This window comes from Engraulis encrasicolus, chromosome 19, assembly GCF_034702125.1.
Source record: "Engraulis encrasicolus isolate BLACKSEA-1 chromosome 19, IST_EnEncr_1.0, whole genome shotgun sequence".
Taxonomy (NCBI): domain Eukaryota; kingdom Metazoa; phylum Chordata; class Actinopteri; order Clupeiformes; family Engraulidae; genus Engraulis; species Engraulis encrasicolus.
Window position 1 is genome coordinate 38,034,189 of NC_085875.1, and position 17,306 is coordinate 38,051,494.

The 17,306-nt window shown below is 40.8% G+C and overlaps 1 protein-coding gene across 1 annotated transcript; it reads right to left on the reverse strand.

The window, feature by feature from the left end:
- Nucleotides 1-2,139: 2,139 nt before the first annotated feature.
- Nucleotides 2,140-7,901, reverse strand: LOC134469884 (macrophage mannose receptor 1-like). Its single transcript, XM_063223908.1, has 9 exons — nt 7,870-7,901; nt 4,443-4,527; nt 3,983-4,138; nt 3,702-3,830; nt 3,189-3,303; nt 2,945-3,090; nt 2,632-2,757; nt 2,412-2,520; nt 2,140-2,280 (listed from the first exon to the last, which is right to left on the reverse strand). The coding sequence occupies exons 1-9, from the start codon at nt 7,899-7,901 to the stop codon at nt 2,186-2,188; spliced, it is 993 nt and encodes a 330-aa protein (XP_063079978.1). The 3' UTR covers nt 2,140-2,185.
- Nucleotides 7,902-17,306: the final 9,405 nt, after the last annotated feature.

Here is a 17,306-nt window from a genome sequence, read left to right on the forward strand (position 1 = left end):
AAAAATAAGTAATTGTGACACTGTTAAAAATGGCCCAAACTTCATAAAAGGTAGCACAGAACTTGGCCTGGTCCACTTGTGACACAAATTCCAAAAAAGTTGGGACAGGGCCAATAAAATCTTTTTTATGTTGGAAAAGACTAAACACAACACAAGGGAGGAGACTTAACATTTAAATACTTTGACTGATGGCAGGATTTTATTTAAAAAATAGATATTTTGATATGCGAGACATGATTTCAGCAGCTCACCTGATAGGTGTGTTCTTCGACTTCTTTACCTTCTTGTTATGCTTAATATGTGGCATATCCTGACTGAAACCGTTTTGTCACCTGTCTTATGATGGAACCACGCGGTTGGAATAAGTAGAGATTGAAATTTGCCATCATTGTGGGGCAATATCTAAAGGCTGTGCTCCAAAATATAATGCCTTGGTAGCTATGTATGCTGTTTAAAGTCTGAATATATAATTCAGCCCTCATTTTAATGCTCTACATGAGTAAGAAGACCATAACCAAGGCATCTCTGCACCCCTTTACCATATATGCTGTCTTTCAGACTGACCACTAAATCAAGCTGAAGTATTCATTTTCTTCATAACCTGGAGGGTGCATGACTCCATGATTTTAAAAAAGAATGAAATATTTTCCATTCTGTAATCAGAGGACAGTTTCACGTGTCTCCTATGTCCATCTAGAATGAGCTTTGCCACTTGCAACACTGTTTAATGTCTGCATCATGTGCCTTAATCAAGTGTTGTGTTTATGGTCATTTTTTCAACAGCTGTCATTGTTGGAGTGTCATAGTTTGTTTATTGATGATGGGTATGTCATGATCTCATAACTCGTTCAATGATTTTACAGAACTCTACATTACAGAAATAGGCCTTATATGCCTGCAATTTTGATCATTCAATCTTTCTGTGTAATAGATCAGTAATTAGTCCCTCAAAATCTTCGCTACTGAGTGCCACAACCTCTCTGTGGTGGTATTTTATTTGTGCATTTATGTTGGCAGTCAATATAGTTCTTTTCATTCAAATATTCCTCCTTGTGTTATTTTTAGAATGATCCAACTATTACAACATTTTTTGTAAAGATTTCATTTCAACACAACAGCTGAACTATTATCGCCACAACTTGTGATCTTGTTTGAATTTATTTAGCGGATACATATCTTGTCTTATAAATCCTAAGAGACAGCCTGGAACATGGTGTAAGTTATCCATTAATTTGATTTCTTACAGCACATGTACTTGTTGGACTTCTCGAGAACTTAAGTTCTGACCTCAGTTAAATTCATCCATTTTCATCCATTCTGCTTCAGCCGTTTTCCCAAGGCTGAGACAGGCACTGCGTCAGAGATAGATATGATAAGGTGAAGATACTGGATGACCCAGGCTGTATTGAAAGTAATTATGTTTTGCTACTAATTCATATTTAAGACCAGATCCAGTGGATCCAGTAGTTGGAATTCAGAAATGCAAGGTTTATTTGCTTGAAAGAGAGGGAGAGGAGGTCATAGGCACGAAGGCCCATATCCAGGCACCCTCATCCCCTCTCTCCAAGGTGTTGACAGCAAAACAGGTAAAGGCAGAAGATAGAGAACAATGCCAGTGGCTGAATGGGGAACCACCCTTCTTCACACCCTTCTACTTCCGAGCTGAAGCTCTCAAAATTTTGAACGGGAGTGACTGGAGCGAGTCAAGCTACATCCTCATCCCGTTTGGCATGTGGTCCGGATTTCACATATGATGGCAGTGTATTTTTAAGGTTTGGATTTGCAACATAAGACCACTCATTTTCGTCACGCAAGAAAGGTTATTTTAGCTTTTGTGCAAAACTGTGATAGAGACTACAATGTGCGCCTCGCATATTTGACGTGAACCGAGGCGCAGCCAACCCTACTGCTGCACCGCGGCTGAAGTGGCTTCACGTCGGACATGCGACGTCTGTTGTGTAGTCCAAATAATTACATATTTTTGCACGCACACAACTAAAACATCACTTGCCAAGTGAAGTCAACAAGCACACCATTGGTTGTTATTAATTCTGAGGCACAGTATATGTGTGATCGACGGGGAAATTGCAATTGTAATTGTAATTGTGAAATTGCAAACAAAGAGAGAGAAAAGACTGCTCATTTTGGCACATTTTATTTACTAAATGAAACCATTTCTGAACCATCAGGCAAGTGCAGCCACAATACGTGGTTTCTGACAGACGTATCCATATGCAATGTCACACAGCTCATTGGCCCAGCCCCAGCTATCTTGGCCATCTAAGATAAAGAAGACAAAACAGGAGAAAAATGTCAGTTAAATCATATACATAGGCCTACACTTAAATTGCTTGTCTATCTTGAATGTGTGAGCCACAGAGGTTCAGTAGGAAAAGGGATGTTTCACTTACAAGGATGATAATTCATGAGAATGCACAAGTTTTGAGGGCTTGCTGCCGGTTGCTTTCTTGCCCAGTCTTGGTAGTCAAATGGTGTCTGGTCATTCCACTGCCAAGTTAGCTATAGAGGGATAAACTGTGTGTTACAACGAATTGATGATGTGGTTGATATAGAGATTTTCTCAATATTCCATTACAAGGAAACACATTTTGACATGTTTAAAAAGTTTACCGCGGCCTCATCATCTTTTCGTCCTCCGATCCAGGCCATAATGTTTTCTGTAAGTTTCTGCAGAAACACATTCAGCTCCTCGCTGTGTACCGAGGCCAGGTTGCCACCGTCTGCAGAGCAGTTTTTCTAAGCACATGTAGGGAAACATACATTAGTGCGGGGAGCAGTGCTGGAACAATCACACACAGGGCCCCAGGACAAAACACTCATGCCCCACCCCCCCATATGACCTGAAAAAGGCCATAATAGGGCCCCCATAAAGGACGTCATTCACACGAAGGTCAGAAAAAGTTAGATCATGCAATGTATTTACCTGCGCTGCTCCAAATCCCAGCTTTGCTTCTTTGAAGGCGTAGCACTGAGACCCATACAAGTAGTAGTCATCGTCACAAGTGGGCCTTTGACTCTCTTTGCATATGAATGCATATCTTAGAGTACCATCCTCATTTCCCCATGTCCCTAGAAAAATGAGACACATTTCAGAAATCATTCATTTTACAGCAGCAGTACTGCAACCATTATTGGCAGTGTTGGTAAGGAAACAAAGACATAGTTACCATCTTTGAACATCATCATGCTGTTTTTTTCTCTGAAATTACGCGGTTGGCCTGCACCCCAGTTCTCATATTCCATGTTGGCTCCATCAACCCATCTCCATGATTGGTGTTTTTGCTAACATATTAAAAAAAAACAAATAAAATCTGACTTGAAGAAATGTGTCATTTTCAAGATTGCGTCCAAGATAGCATCAAGAATATAATTCTGGTTATATCGTACGTGTTATTTATATTATAAAGATGTCAGTGTTTAAACACATTTAAAAGGTCACCAGATGATGCACATCACACTACAGTCTCACAATTACACAATTTCTAATAACATTTTAAACATTATTGTACGCTAGATTATTAGATTATTAACTAATTTCAGGGAGGTCTGTTACCTTTACATTGGAAACCCAGAAATGTTGTGTACATTTATAATTTCATGATGCAAGCAATATATAGTCTTCATATAGAAATTCCCAGATAATAACTTCCTCATATTGTTCAACCACGTTGTAATCTTACCGGTTCGACTCTGTGTCCTCCAATCCATACAACCTTGTTGTCGGTTTTTTCAAAAAGAGACTTCACAAACTCGTTTTCCTCCTTGTTACTAATAGAGACTAGATGGCCACCAGAGAATTTGCATTGTTGCTACAAACATAAGTGAAGAGAAAGAGGCAAATTGTTATCAATGACAGTAATGCAATGCTAATTGAAAAGTTTCATCCTTTTCAGGAAATGCTTTATGCTCCAGTAAGCCATTTTCCCAAGGCTGAGACGTAAGGCTTAAGATGGCTGCTTACCTCTGCATTAGCCCATGTATCGTCACTTGCACCAGTTAGTGAGTAGCAGGAATCCTGGAACTGAACATAGCCTTCTTTACACTGCAGCTGACTGCTGGCCTGACCGAAAGCCAAGGCAACAAGTAGAGGGAAGAGAAGAGGGCTCATGGTGATCACCTGCGGGAGTCAAAGCCATGGTAAGATTGCAAAGAAAACCTTCAGCCTGACAGCATGTCATGGAGTCATTTGATATCATTCTTCATCATCGTAGGTAGTATATCACAGCGGAATTGGAATGAAGTTACGGAATAATAATTTTTATATTGAAGAAAATTGTCTCTCAGAACATTTATTTGATTTTTCAAGTATAAAATAGCTTTGAATTATTTGTGAACTGAAACACCAGGACAACATTGTTTGACCAAAAGATAAAAAAGACCAAAAGCCTGAAAAAAAGGTAAGAGAAAGAGATGCACCGCACCTGAACACTGAGGCTTTCTGATGCTCTGCTGCTGAGGTGTGAGGTAAAGATATGTGCTGTCAGGGCAGGTTTTATACACGACCGTCTGTTTGCAGAAATGGGGGCAGAGTAGGTTGCACCACTGAACGTTAACCTTTCCAAAACATTTGCTCATATATTTGTTGAGCTGATACACTGGAATTACTCTTGTCAACAAGTTTGGTTTGGATGACAGGAGGACCATGGGTATAGTTTTAACAAAATATAAATGTTAAAAAATGTAAACTTACTGATATTTTAAATGTTTTGATTAAAATACACGCTGTTATGAATTAATATGAATCCTATTATATTTTTGTAATACATTATTATTCCTATTCCTGTATATTTTTGCTAAAATCAAACTCTGTGGAGGACATCATGAGACTGACAACAGGCAGGCTTCCGGTCACCTCCTGATAACATTTGCCCGAGTGGGAAAATACTGTCTTCCTCATAACTGCTTACAAACTGTTGACACAAATGCATTAAAAAGTATAATTTGTGAGTGTCGGTTATTTTGTTATTTATTTATTATTAATTATTAAGTTATTTTGGCATCTAAACACTGGGCAGGGCACAACTCAGAGCAAAGTTCATTGCTTCCCCCTCATCATAACTTCCATGGAACTGTTCACCTTGTTGGCCATTCACCTTTGGATGGTTTCTAGTTCTTTACAGGTTTGCGATCAGTCATGGAAGCTAGAGACATCGTTATGATAGATATGAAAAGGCATGTAATGTATCCTCAAACCTAGGGTCCATCTTTCAGATAACAACCTCTACAGACAAACTGCTTCCAAGACATATCAGACTACAATAATGGAACAGTACAATATTGGACATAGTGGACTTGGGCATTTCTATTTTTTTACACTTCTCAGTCATTACAAATTGTCAGCACGAGTGTCTCCTCAACTTGCATGGCTACAGCTGAATCAGCTGAAATGAGATATAAAATTATGAAAACAAACATTTATTTGAAATGGCAAGAAATGACAAAGAAAATGTTGATGTTCACCACAGCATTTTCTGATTCCTCTGAGTCGCTATTAAAATCAATGTACTGTAAGGTACTTTTAACAACACACCAATTTATTAGGGTGCTTTGGAAAATATTGTGAGAAGAAACATCTTATATTAAGCCCTTTGTCCAGAGCTTTTTTTGTCAATGTATTGTCCAATGTGTTAATGTATTGTTAATGAATACAATGTCCAAGTCTTAATCTGTCTGTACTTAAGTCTCTCTGTAATGTCATAACAATGTTGTTACGATGTGTAACCAGCACCCTGTTATATCTGTAAGTATAATGCAATGTCATGTAGCGATGCCAACAAGATTTGTATAGCACATTATCATACATAATGGTCATTTAATGTGCTTGACAGGAGAGAAAAATAAGAGAGAAGAAAAAATACACATAGGCTACATGACACAAACATATTCCCACATGCACACACCAGTGCTGGAGGCTGCCATACTGTTCGGACTTCACGTGAGGAAGTGTGCGCGCCCGCGCTCGCGCCCGCACACAAACACACACACACACACACACACACACACACACACACACACACACACACACACACACACACACACACACACACACACACACACACACACACAACAATAATAATAATGTAATAATAATGGTCCTAAATAATAGAATGTAATATACCCCACTAATGTTTACACTGGAGGTTAACAGGTGCTACATTAACCCTACCTACACTAACCCTTGAGTGTAGCCTACATACAGTAGTCTGGCACAACGGAAACTAGGGGTGTTTTAATACCTGGTTCCTTTCAGCCATTTAAGCCAACTCAGACCTGTGACACAGCATTTTCGGTGCATATGTGTACACTCAAAGGTCTACCCAGACCCCTCGGAAGTGAACTGTACTGAGACCTTTATTGACGTGGTTTCAGTATGGTTCGCTTCTGAGTTCTGACAAGTTACACTTCTGACAGGGTATTATCACTGAAGGAGAGTGCTAGAGGACCGGGTGTGGTCAAAAAGCGGACTGACACACCACTTCCCCATTCTGATGCTCAAGCTGCATCAGATCATCTCGACCCTGTCTACATGCCTAAATGCATTGAGTTGCCACCATTTTGGCTGACCACAAATTTGTGTAAATGAGAAGAAAGTCATGCCTAATAAAGTGGCCAGTGACTGTATACTAGGGATGGAGCAAACCGCACCGAAAACCGAAACCGTACAATTCACAGACATACCGAACCGAACCGTGCAATCCGTCGCAAACCGCAATTCATGTAGTGCCCAGAGTATCTTATCCAGTCTCTCTGATTAAAATATTAGCGTAAGACCAATCAGAGGATGACACAATTCAAATCACACCATTTTCAAATTATAAGCCTACACAAACCATATGTAGGATATTTAGTAATAAGTCCGATTTTCTATTAGCCATTTGAAAGAGGGCATTTGGAACGCTCAGACAGCGCACATCAGCTGACGACAGTTTAAGTGCAAGCGCAGGTTAGCACAAGAAGCAGTTCTCAGACACATGTAAAAGGTCAAATTCAACTTGGGATCATCAAAATATTGTTTAATATTCTCAGTGCACCATTTATCAGAACCGTAGAGAACCGAAAACCGTGACTTTGACACCGTGATATGAAACGAACCGTGACTTTTGTGAGCTGTAACTCCCCTAATGTATACGCGACTCAATTTTTGGAACAATAAGAGAGCATTTTATTCTGTAACATGGACCCAACCCCCTCTATTACTGGCCATGTTTGACACCAACACATGCACTTTTGCGGCCTTCCTGCAATATTTGCACTGACCCAAGTTCCATTCATGCTGGGCGAGCAGCCTATATAAGCACAACAGTTATTCGAAGGAATACCACTCACGCATTCAGTACAGTGTAAAGGTTTGTGTACATTCGTGCACAGATCTGGACTGGGGCCATCGGGAAAATGCGCTGTATGCCAGATTATCAGTTCAATCTTGAGGCGCTGTCCCAGATTCCTCTCAACAGAGAAAGCAATTGGATAAGGTTAAGATACTGGATGACCCAGGCTGGTCTCCATGGTCCATGCATGGAACAGGTGGGATAGCACAGGATGTCACAACAACTCCCTGAGAGGTTATCTTGACACAATGGCCTTGTGTGGTGTGTGGGAGGGTAACCTACAAGTATTGAACTACAGCTGACAAGCAAACAAAAAATACAACACAAAATGAAGAAGACCAAAATATGCAGGCTAGTTATGTATATTTTAGTATATGTCTTGGAGATACAAGTCCTGAGTATTGAAATATGAAATCAGACAATGTGAATTAAACTGTGGGTATTTCACCATCCTGACACAGACTTTCTTTTATTCTGTCCAAGGAGATGGCGACATAAGTGGCGAAAAGTGGGACCGTACTCGATGCGCTCGCCCACGCCGGGATTCTCCATGTTGGACACGGGCAACATGGAAGAGGGATTAGACAGAATGGCTGCTCTTGAGACACGCTTCGCCTGATACTTCGAGCCCCAGCTAGGAAGCCTGGGTTCGTCCTCATAAATAATGTCAGAAACTAACCTAACCTCTTCTGCTCAAATCCCCACTGGCTTGAGTGTGGTAGACCCCACCATGGTCCAGCTTGTAATGCAATAACTGTAGTGAGAACAAAATCATAGCATGTAAATCAACATGATCTCTCAGAATTCTGTGGAATGGGCACAGATCTTTAGGACACGAAATCCGTGTCAGTTTCACAGATTTTGCCAAAATTCTGTGCTCCTCCTCGCTAAACACAGTCTTGTGTTTTCTTAGGATTTTTCATTTCATCTAATTTCAAATATTTTTTTCTCAAAAAAAGTTCTCAAAAATATGTCTTTACTGAGAGGTCAAGTTTAGGGATTGTTTTGGCCAGGGCACGATTTAAATTGCTCTAGCATTACTTTGTTTAGGATTAGCATTTGGTATGTGTTTTCTAATGATAGACTTAACACAGTGATGTGGGAATATAGAAAGCACTTCTGTGAGTCAATCACAGAAAACAAGGAGCACAGAATTTTGGCAAGATCTGTGAAACTGACACGGATTTTGTGTTCCAAAGATCCATGTCCATTCCACGAAATTCTGAGATCAGGCTGTGTAAATAGTTGTAGTAATGTTAGGGCAGCACTATAGACATAACACATGAGCTTAAAATTATAAAGATGAAATTATTATTTTTTTAAATGATCATTTTTAAATGTTTTTTGAAAGAAGGTTTAGACTCTAGAATGATGCTTAGATCTGTGACCACTTCTAGTTTTGTCGTAACTTAAAGTGACACCAGGCAGAGACATCATAACCGATGTGCCAATGTGACCAATGTGCCACACAACATCTAAATGGGTCAGTCTCTAAGGGGAAAAAAACAAAAACAATAACAAAAAATTGTATGTGTGTGCGTGTATGTTTGTGTATGTGCGTGTGGGTGTGTTTTCTTTTCTCTACGATTATACCAAACAACAGATTTATGGGCACATGGTTATTACTGGGCTCAGCTGCTGATACAGCTATCAGGAGGGACAGAGAGAGAGAGAGAGAGAGAGAGAGAGAGAGAGAGAGAGAGAGAGAGAGAGAGAGAGAGAATCGTACTAAATCAAGGTACAGCTGTCTGTATTATTACATGGTTTTATGGTCCATATAGCTGCATTGCGTATTGGCAATAGTATAATGAGAAATGTCAGCAATGATCTATGCACAGCACATGCAGCTGATCATTGCTATTTCAGATGAGAGATGACTCGTGTGTGTGTGTGTTTGTGTGTGTGTGTGTGTGTGCGTGTGCGTGTGCGTGTGCCAGGCTTGTACGAAATTCCGAATGGAAAGAATTTCAATTCAAAATAATGCCATAATACGAACACTAGGTGGTGCCATTACCTTGAATTTCTTTGAATTTAATCTACACCACCCATTGAAAGTACATAGAACACCACCACCTAGTGTTCGTATTATGGCATTATTTTGAATTGAAATTCTTTCCATTCGGAATTTCGTACAAGCCTGGCGTGTGCGTGTGTGTGTGTCTCTCTGTGTTGTTTTGAATGTAGGCTTTTAATGTTTCCCTTGTCAGTACTGCAGTTAGTCCCTTGTCACTTGTGCAATTGCTATGTGGCACAAAAATGACTTTGCATGGAAAAAAGTTGGCTCCGTCGCCACACAAAAAAAATCCGGATTTTCAACTTTGATGGTTGAGGCAGATCCATCAGCCATTATGAAGCGTTACATGGGCTACTGATTCACATACTCTTCTATAGTACTGTGCACTATTTGTATGTGAGAATATCAGCAGCAGTGCTTGACACTAACTTTTTCGCTTACCAGCCATTTTGGCTAGTGGTTTTCCTGACTCACTAGCCATTGGGCCTTTTCACTAGCCATAATTTTGCTTTAATGAATTATATAATATGCTGTAATAATGTAATGTAGGCTTATAACACAACATAATATAATATAATGTAATGTAATGTAATGTAATGTAATGTAATATAATATAATATAATATAATATAATATAATATAAGGCCTAATAATTAGAATTGTTAGACCTATTAACTGGCCCATGCATGCATGCTATGGAAAGAAAAGATTTACTGATCTGAGGAATGGTATAGCCTATTGACCATGCAGAAACACCAAGCACAGTGTTGTGGAAGGACACAAATGTAAGCTACACGAGAGCAAAATATTTTCGTCTTTGATCTGAAGGGCACTTTCTTCATATGTCTGTGGAGGTCGCCGTCCAAATTGATGCGCAAAGTAGGCTAGATAGCACAAAGTCATTGCCAAGTTCGCCTGCCCTCGGTCATGGATGTGGAATAACACCTCTTCTGGAATATTTGCTTATAAAAGTATCCACTAGAAAGCACTCACGAATGCAGTAACTACAGAAGGGGCTACGACTTCCTTTCATTGCGTTTAATAATGAGTTGTTTAAAATACAAACAGAGGGGCACCTGCGAAGGGACACGGGCTTTTGTGCAGTCTGGAAGGCTACTACTGCGCGTTGTTTAAGCCGTTTGACAGCGGGAAGAACAGCACAAGAAACGTGGAGGAATATTAAGGTATGAAGACATACAGGCAAATCAGAAAATAATTTAAACCGAACATTATTAATGCCGCATGTGTCCTTGTCTTAACACTGCACTAATTAGTCTCGAGACTTTCACAAGACGTGTTTTCCTCTCGCCTTGGTCATTTTAATGTCCACTACTACTAAGTAGCCTATTGTAGCCTACTAATGACAGATCGCAAAACAAGTCAGTTGAGATGAACTGCGCTACTTTATTTACACGTGAAGGTTTTAAGTGGCATTTCCAAACGCACACTGATGTGCCGGCTCGCTGCCAATCCTCTTCGCAAGAAAGACTAGAGCTGTCAGATTCTTGGTGTGCGTGAGACACAGGTGACACGTGACACAGGTGCTTCATGGGTAGTGTAGGCTCGCGAAATCGCATTGTATTGCTTTTGTAGCAAAGACGGTCCGAGGAAAAAAACTACAAAATGCGGTGCCTCATCATTCAGAATAGTAACGGACCCGCCAGAATGGCTAGTGAACCTTCGGTATCTACTAGCCAACGCCGATATTCACCCGCATTTGGCTAGCTGGCGGGTGTTAGTGTTAAGCCCTGATCAGCAGGTGTAAGAGAGAGTATAGTTGTGCATCACAGAGAATACTCTGATGAGTTGAGTGGGACAAATTCCATGGGTGCGCGCACAGACACACACACGCTTGCCACTCTGCCTTCTCTGATTACAGCAGTCCTTAGAGATCATGATTTTGCCCACTCACAGACACAAACACACAGACTAAACATGCACATATCATTAAGCGCTTACAAAGTCTCAGTGCCTCCCATCACCACCACCCACCGCCTAGCCCACACCCCACTGTTATCACTCCGTGCCGATCCGAAAATACATGTTACCACTGGTAGTCACCCTGCAATTAAAGAGTGGTGGCAGTAGGGCCACCAAAGGGATTTCGTCAGCCCTAGGAAACGAGAGACAAGGGGGCCCTTTTCTTCTCTTCAACCTATAGGTCAGGGGCCCCCCCTAAAGAGAGATTTTGATAGCAACGTCATTGCACTAGTTGGTTGTTGGTTGCCACACTCACAAAGATGTCATTGCTGTCATTTTAATGCAATTAGTACATACTGCAATCGGTCATTACACAGTGGTGGAAGAATTGCACACAGGGCCCCAGGGAAAGGCACTGATAGGGTCGGCCCATACAGCCTGCCAAGGTCATAATAGTGTCCCCACTACCAATACTGAAGCCCCCCCCCCCCCCCCCCCAAAAAGGTTGGGGGCCTTTCAACTGGGGGCCCTGGGCAATTTCCTTGTTTGCTTGCTTGGTTTTGACAGGCCCGGGTGGCAGGCCGAGGCCCTGTGTGCCACTGCTGGGAGCTTGAGGTATAATTAACCCCTCTAAATGGCAACGTCCAGGACGTCACAGGCAGGCAACCCACAAAAATACCCAAAAAAGGGGACACTCCCCATAACAACTCCCTCCTCTGTCCTCTCTCTCTCTCTCTCTCTCTCTCTCTCTCTTTATATATATATATATATATATATATATATATATATATATATATATATATATATATATATCGTCTCCCCCCCCCTCTTTGCTATTTACTATTTCAGCACCGTTGTTGTTTCTGTGTGTGTGTGTGTGTGTGTGTGTGTGTGTGTGTGTGTGTGTGTGTGTGTGTGTGTGTGTGTGTGTGTGTGTGTGTGTGTGTGTGTGTGTGTGTGTGTGTGTGTGAAACAGGAAAAGGGTAGTGAGAGACAGGAAGTGAGGAGTTGTGGTCATGATGGCTGTATGCCGTGATTGTGGACTCTTGTGTTTTGCAAAAGATCTCTGTGCGTGCTTTTTCTTGTTTTGATGAGCCGAAAAAAGAGCCAAAAGAGTTTTTGTCTTTTCTTGATGTACGCACAGTAAACACCACATTATGCAGTTTTTGTATTAAAAAGGATGACTTGTATGTCATTGGCACCACATCACCAACCTACCTTTACTAAAGATTACCAACCTAACCCCCACCCTCCCCAAGACACTGGAAACAGACACATGTTGATGTTGGCAGTCGATTTCTGCTGGTCCACCTAGACACTAGCTCTGACACAATATGTTGATATTGGCATTCGATTTCTGTTTGTCCATCTCCCACATGCAAGATGAAGATGCAAGTGTACACAGAGATTCAAAAATTGTGACATGCCCCCTGGCCAACGCCAGATGTAACCCTGGCTGGGACACCCTGGCTTCAGCCATTAGGAGATCTTCATATGAGACACAAGAAAAACGCAAACAAAACCAAAAACTAATACTAGAAATGCAACTTCATTGAGAATCAATGGGATGTTCTCAAGAGGACAATACACTAAAGAAATAAGTCTTGACAACAAATAAAAGCTAACAGGTAATGTGGGCTTTCAAAACTCAAGTGAAAAACAGGCAATAATGCTTTAAGCCAGGTACCTCCAGGACCCTCTGATGTGCCCATCAAGGATGTTAGTAAACAGCGACTACTGCAAGATTTTAGTTCCACAGTTAATTTAAATATGAGATTATTTCTTTATAACCGATAAGCAAATTATCCTTCAATCATAGTGTGATATGGGAATGATGTCAAGACATCAGTAGAGGATTTTGAACAAACAAGTAGCCATCGGGTAGCTCTCGAGTATCCCTTGGTAGCCCTTGGTAGCCCTTGGTATTCCTCGAGTAGTCCTCAGTAGCCTTCAGACCCAGAAAGGTTGGAGACCCCTGCTTTAAGCATTAAACCAGGTTATAGAAGTGGTAATAGAAGCTAATGGGCATTGACCTCTATACAGCATTCCAATTTTTTAAATGCTACTTTTGTGGTTTTTTTCTGACCTGAAAGCCTAAAATATAGGCCTACAAATAAACAAATACATACTTGACCTAGTTAATGCATCTATAATCTATGCAAGAGTTTTGATGAAATTATGGAAATAAACACACTTCTCTACTTTTTGAAAATGAGCTGTGTACAGTATAAAGGTAGGCCTACACACACTACACACACAATCTGATCTGAAACTCATGGCCCGGGCCTACTTGTGTATTTATGACCCGTTTTCCTGCATGACTGGTCACATACAGTAGCTCTGACTTGCCCTGACTTGACCAAGTACATGACGCCACCTGCTGGTCTGTTTGGGACATCACATGGTGACAGAAAAGATCAGATAATTTGTTTGTAGCCATGTCTACAAAACGAAAAATAAAAGGAGGCTTTGTTATTAACAGCACACTGAAGGCATGGCAAAAAATAAAGAGCATATTACAAACAGAGATCGGGCTACCAGGGACTGTAGGCCTATGGAATAATTCTGCAATTAGTATTCAGGATAAGAAACTGAATTGGAGTAGTTGGAAGGAAAAAGGAATATTAACACTGTCAGATATATGCGAAGACAGTAAAATATTGTCCTTCATTCAACTTAAACAAAAAAAATATTTAACAAATAACGATTTCTTTAAATATTCACAATTAAGAAGTTGGTTACAAGATCACCTGCAGTCAAATGGATCTTAAAAACTGGCAAAAAAAGGAAACTCATAGGAACTACATATAATGGACTGATTGATCAACTGGCTGACAGGTATTCACTGGACAAAGTAGGCTATATCAGAACTGGAATAGGCTAATGACCTTAAGACCACAGATTCAAATGTAAAATGCAAAGAGTGTTTACATGTAACAAATACTATTACCACTAATGAAAATCTGCACCTCATTCAATACAAATTAATGACAAGAATATATTATACTAGATCTAAGGTGCACAAATTTGATCCCTCTTCATCTGCTCTTTGTATAAAATGTCTTACAGAGGAAGATACATTAATAAACGCTTTTTGGGAATGCCCAGCAGTTAACCGGGTTTGGATGGAGATTGAAACATTAAAAAAAACAGTGTGCAGAGCTACAATTCATCTCACACCTCAGTTATGCATCCTTCACAATACAGAACAGGTAAGATACCCATTAGGTTGGCAGATATGTTTTTGTTCCCTGATTTATTAAAAAAAAACTCTTTTTAAAACATTGGAAGAACCCTGTAGCTGCGTCACTTTTTGAATGGAAGCGGCTGTTGAAACATTACTTAAGTATTGAGCGTACCATTTACGAAGAAAATAATAAAAAGCAACAGTTCAAAGAGGTTTGGGGACGTATATACGAAGCATTGTGAACACAGAGACAAGTAGAGGCGGGTGAGAGAGCATCTGAAGGGAAACCCTGAAGTGTGTGTGTGTGTGTGTGTGTGTGTGTGTGTGTGTGTGTGTGTGTGTGTGTGTGTGTGTGTGTGTGTGTGTGTGTGTGTGTGTGTGTGTGTGTGTGTGTGTGTGTGTGTGTGTGTGTGTGTGTGTACGTGTGTATGTGTGTGTGTGTGTCTGTGTCTGTGTCTGTGTCTGTGGGGTGGGTTGCGGGGGGCGGGGACTATGAATTGAGGGGATGAAGGGGCATTGGGCTGACTGGGTGGGGTGGGGGGGCACATGTGTACAGAGGGAGGAATGGGTGGAGAGGGGAAAAAAACAAAACAAAGTCATGGTGTGGAAAAAAAGAAATGGTTGGTGTTATTTTTCAGTTTGTGAAGCATGTGATGTTTGTGATACCATGACTAAGTAAAAAAAAAATTGTATAAAAAAAAGATGGTGGTCATAAACCCTCATTCTCGACAGTGAGAGAAAATGGTACTTTTGGATAGAGAAAGACAGTACACTCTATTAAATATTTGGAACAAAAACAAATAATATTTAAATGCAACATTTAGCATCGCCTATCTCTTTCCTTGTGCCAGGTGGAACAGAAAAAACACTGCCAGAGCCCTGCAAAATGAGCTTTGATGGCCACTGTTGTGCATGTTTGTGCTCCAATGGACTTCATGAGAAGGGAATATGGCCTGGTCTTCACGCGTGGAGCCTATGCTTACAGAGCGGCACTGTAGTAATTTCAGTATACCAGATAACATCAAGATTTGACACATTCACCATTGGTGCCCACTGTTCATCACAGATGAGAGAAGGTTCACACTGACCACATGTGACAGGCATGGAGTCTGGGGATGCCATGAAGAATGTTATGTTGCCTGCAACATCCTTTTTGAAGAGCACAGGGTGTCAATGGTAAATGTGCCAATTTCTGTGTTATCTGGTATATGCACATCACTCTGTGTGGTGGACCTCTGTAGGCACATTCAGACCAACTGAGAACCGGGCCGGAGGCCGTTCCTGCACCTAATTGTGAACCAGCCATCGTGTTCATGCCACAGATCTTAGCGTTAGCGAACCGGAAAGTTGTGTGGAAAAAGTTCAGGGCCCGGTATGAACACAGGCGGTTCGCATATAAGCACTTGAGTGCCGAACGTAGGCCTATCTGGTGGGGGCAACAGCACAGGCTCCTTTCTGGTTGGCCTGAAAACCCTATGTGAGAATAGGCATGCACAGCACATTTTGCAGGGCATTGGCACTGGATTTTCTATGCCACCTGGCACAAGAAAGGAGATGGGGATTCCATTGCTGGGTTGTAAACCATCCTATGGCCTCCTCCTTGCCCCCTGATGTAGTGGCATGTCTTTTAGCATCTCCTTCATGCTCTGGACACTGCTGGTTGACACAGCAAACCATCTTGCCACAGCACACTTTACTGTGTTACAGTATGTAGTACTTATTTGTGAGTCACCGTCTCATGGTACCTACAGGGGTGTTAAACTGTCCAAATGCATCGGACCAAAAAAATCTGAAAATGTGAAAGGTGAAATAGTCTGTGATACCGCCTGATGAATTGCTCTATTTTGGGGTGTATTTAGGTTCTCTAATTTCCACCTATTAATTATTATATAGTATTTGCAAAGCAGTATGGACAATGGATTCAAAATGAGTGTTGCTTCCTAACTGGACAGGCTGATATCACAGTATCACTGTGTTGCATTTCTTTGAGTTTGGTATTCCCTTTACTTTTAACCATTAAAAATGTTGGCAATGCATTTTTTTTCCCAAACATGCAGGAGCATTCATTTGGAAATAATCATAATAGCGTAATGATGATATCATAAGGCTGTAGGCACATTGAAAACAGTATAATTAATTCTATGACTTTCCACAGCTTTCATTGAATGTTTAAAAATGCCAAGCCTTTTACAGGCCTGAAAAATGGCATGTTCAATTTCTATGCATTTGCAGTATTCCAATTAAAGGTGCACTGTGTAATTTTTTTTGTTGATTTCCAGAATTCATGCTACCCATTCACTGTTACCTTTTTCATGAATACTTACCACCATCATCAAATTCTAACTATTTATTATGACTGGGAAAATTGCACTTCTCATACATGAAAAAGGGGATCTTCTCCATCGTCCGCCATTTTGAATTTTCAGAAATAGACATTTTTAGCTGCAAAAACTACTGTACTTTGGCCGTACTAGTAAATATTAGTTTATTACTTCGGAAACATTCATGAAAAGATCAAATTTGACAATAGGCAACCCAGTTTCAATGATCAGCATAGTTGCAGTACCCATTCTGGCCACAATCAACAGTGGCAACCCTTTGTAGTACATAACATGGGTGCGTTTCTCAAAAGCGTAGTTGTTAGCCAGTTAGCAACTTGGGTAGTTGCCAATGGGAAATTGCATTGCAACCAACAAAGTAGCCAACGTAGTTAGCAACTACGCTTTCGAGAAATGCACCCATGCAGCTGCTTCATGTAGCCTGTGATGGAAAGGTGTTGTGTTCTGTGTTTAGATGACGCGCAGGTTAGAGGTTCAGTTCAATTGCAGGTCTTTAGA

Excerpts from the sequence above, each read along its gene's own strand:
- LOC134469884 (XM_063223908.1), bottom strand. The coding sequence starts at position 7,901 with ATGGAGAATCCCGGCGTGGGCGAGCGCATCGA. Across the intron at positions 3,304-3,701 it reads GAGGACACAGAGTCGAACCG|CAAAAACACCAATCATGGAG; the intron begins GTAAGATTACAA and ends TTAATATGTTAG. Across the intron at positions 3,091-3,188 it reads CATGATGATGTTCAAAGATG|GGACATGGGGAAATGAGGAT; the intron begins GTAACTATGTCT and ends TCATTTTTCTAG.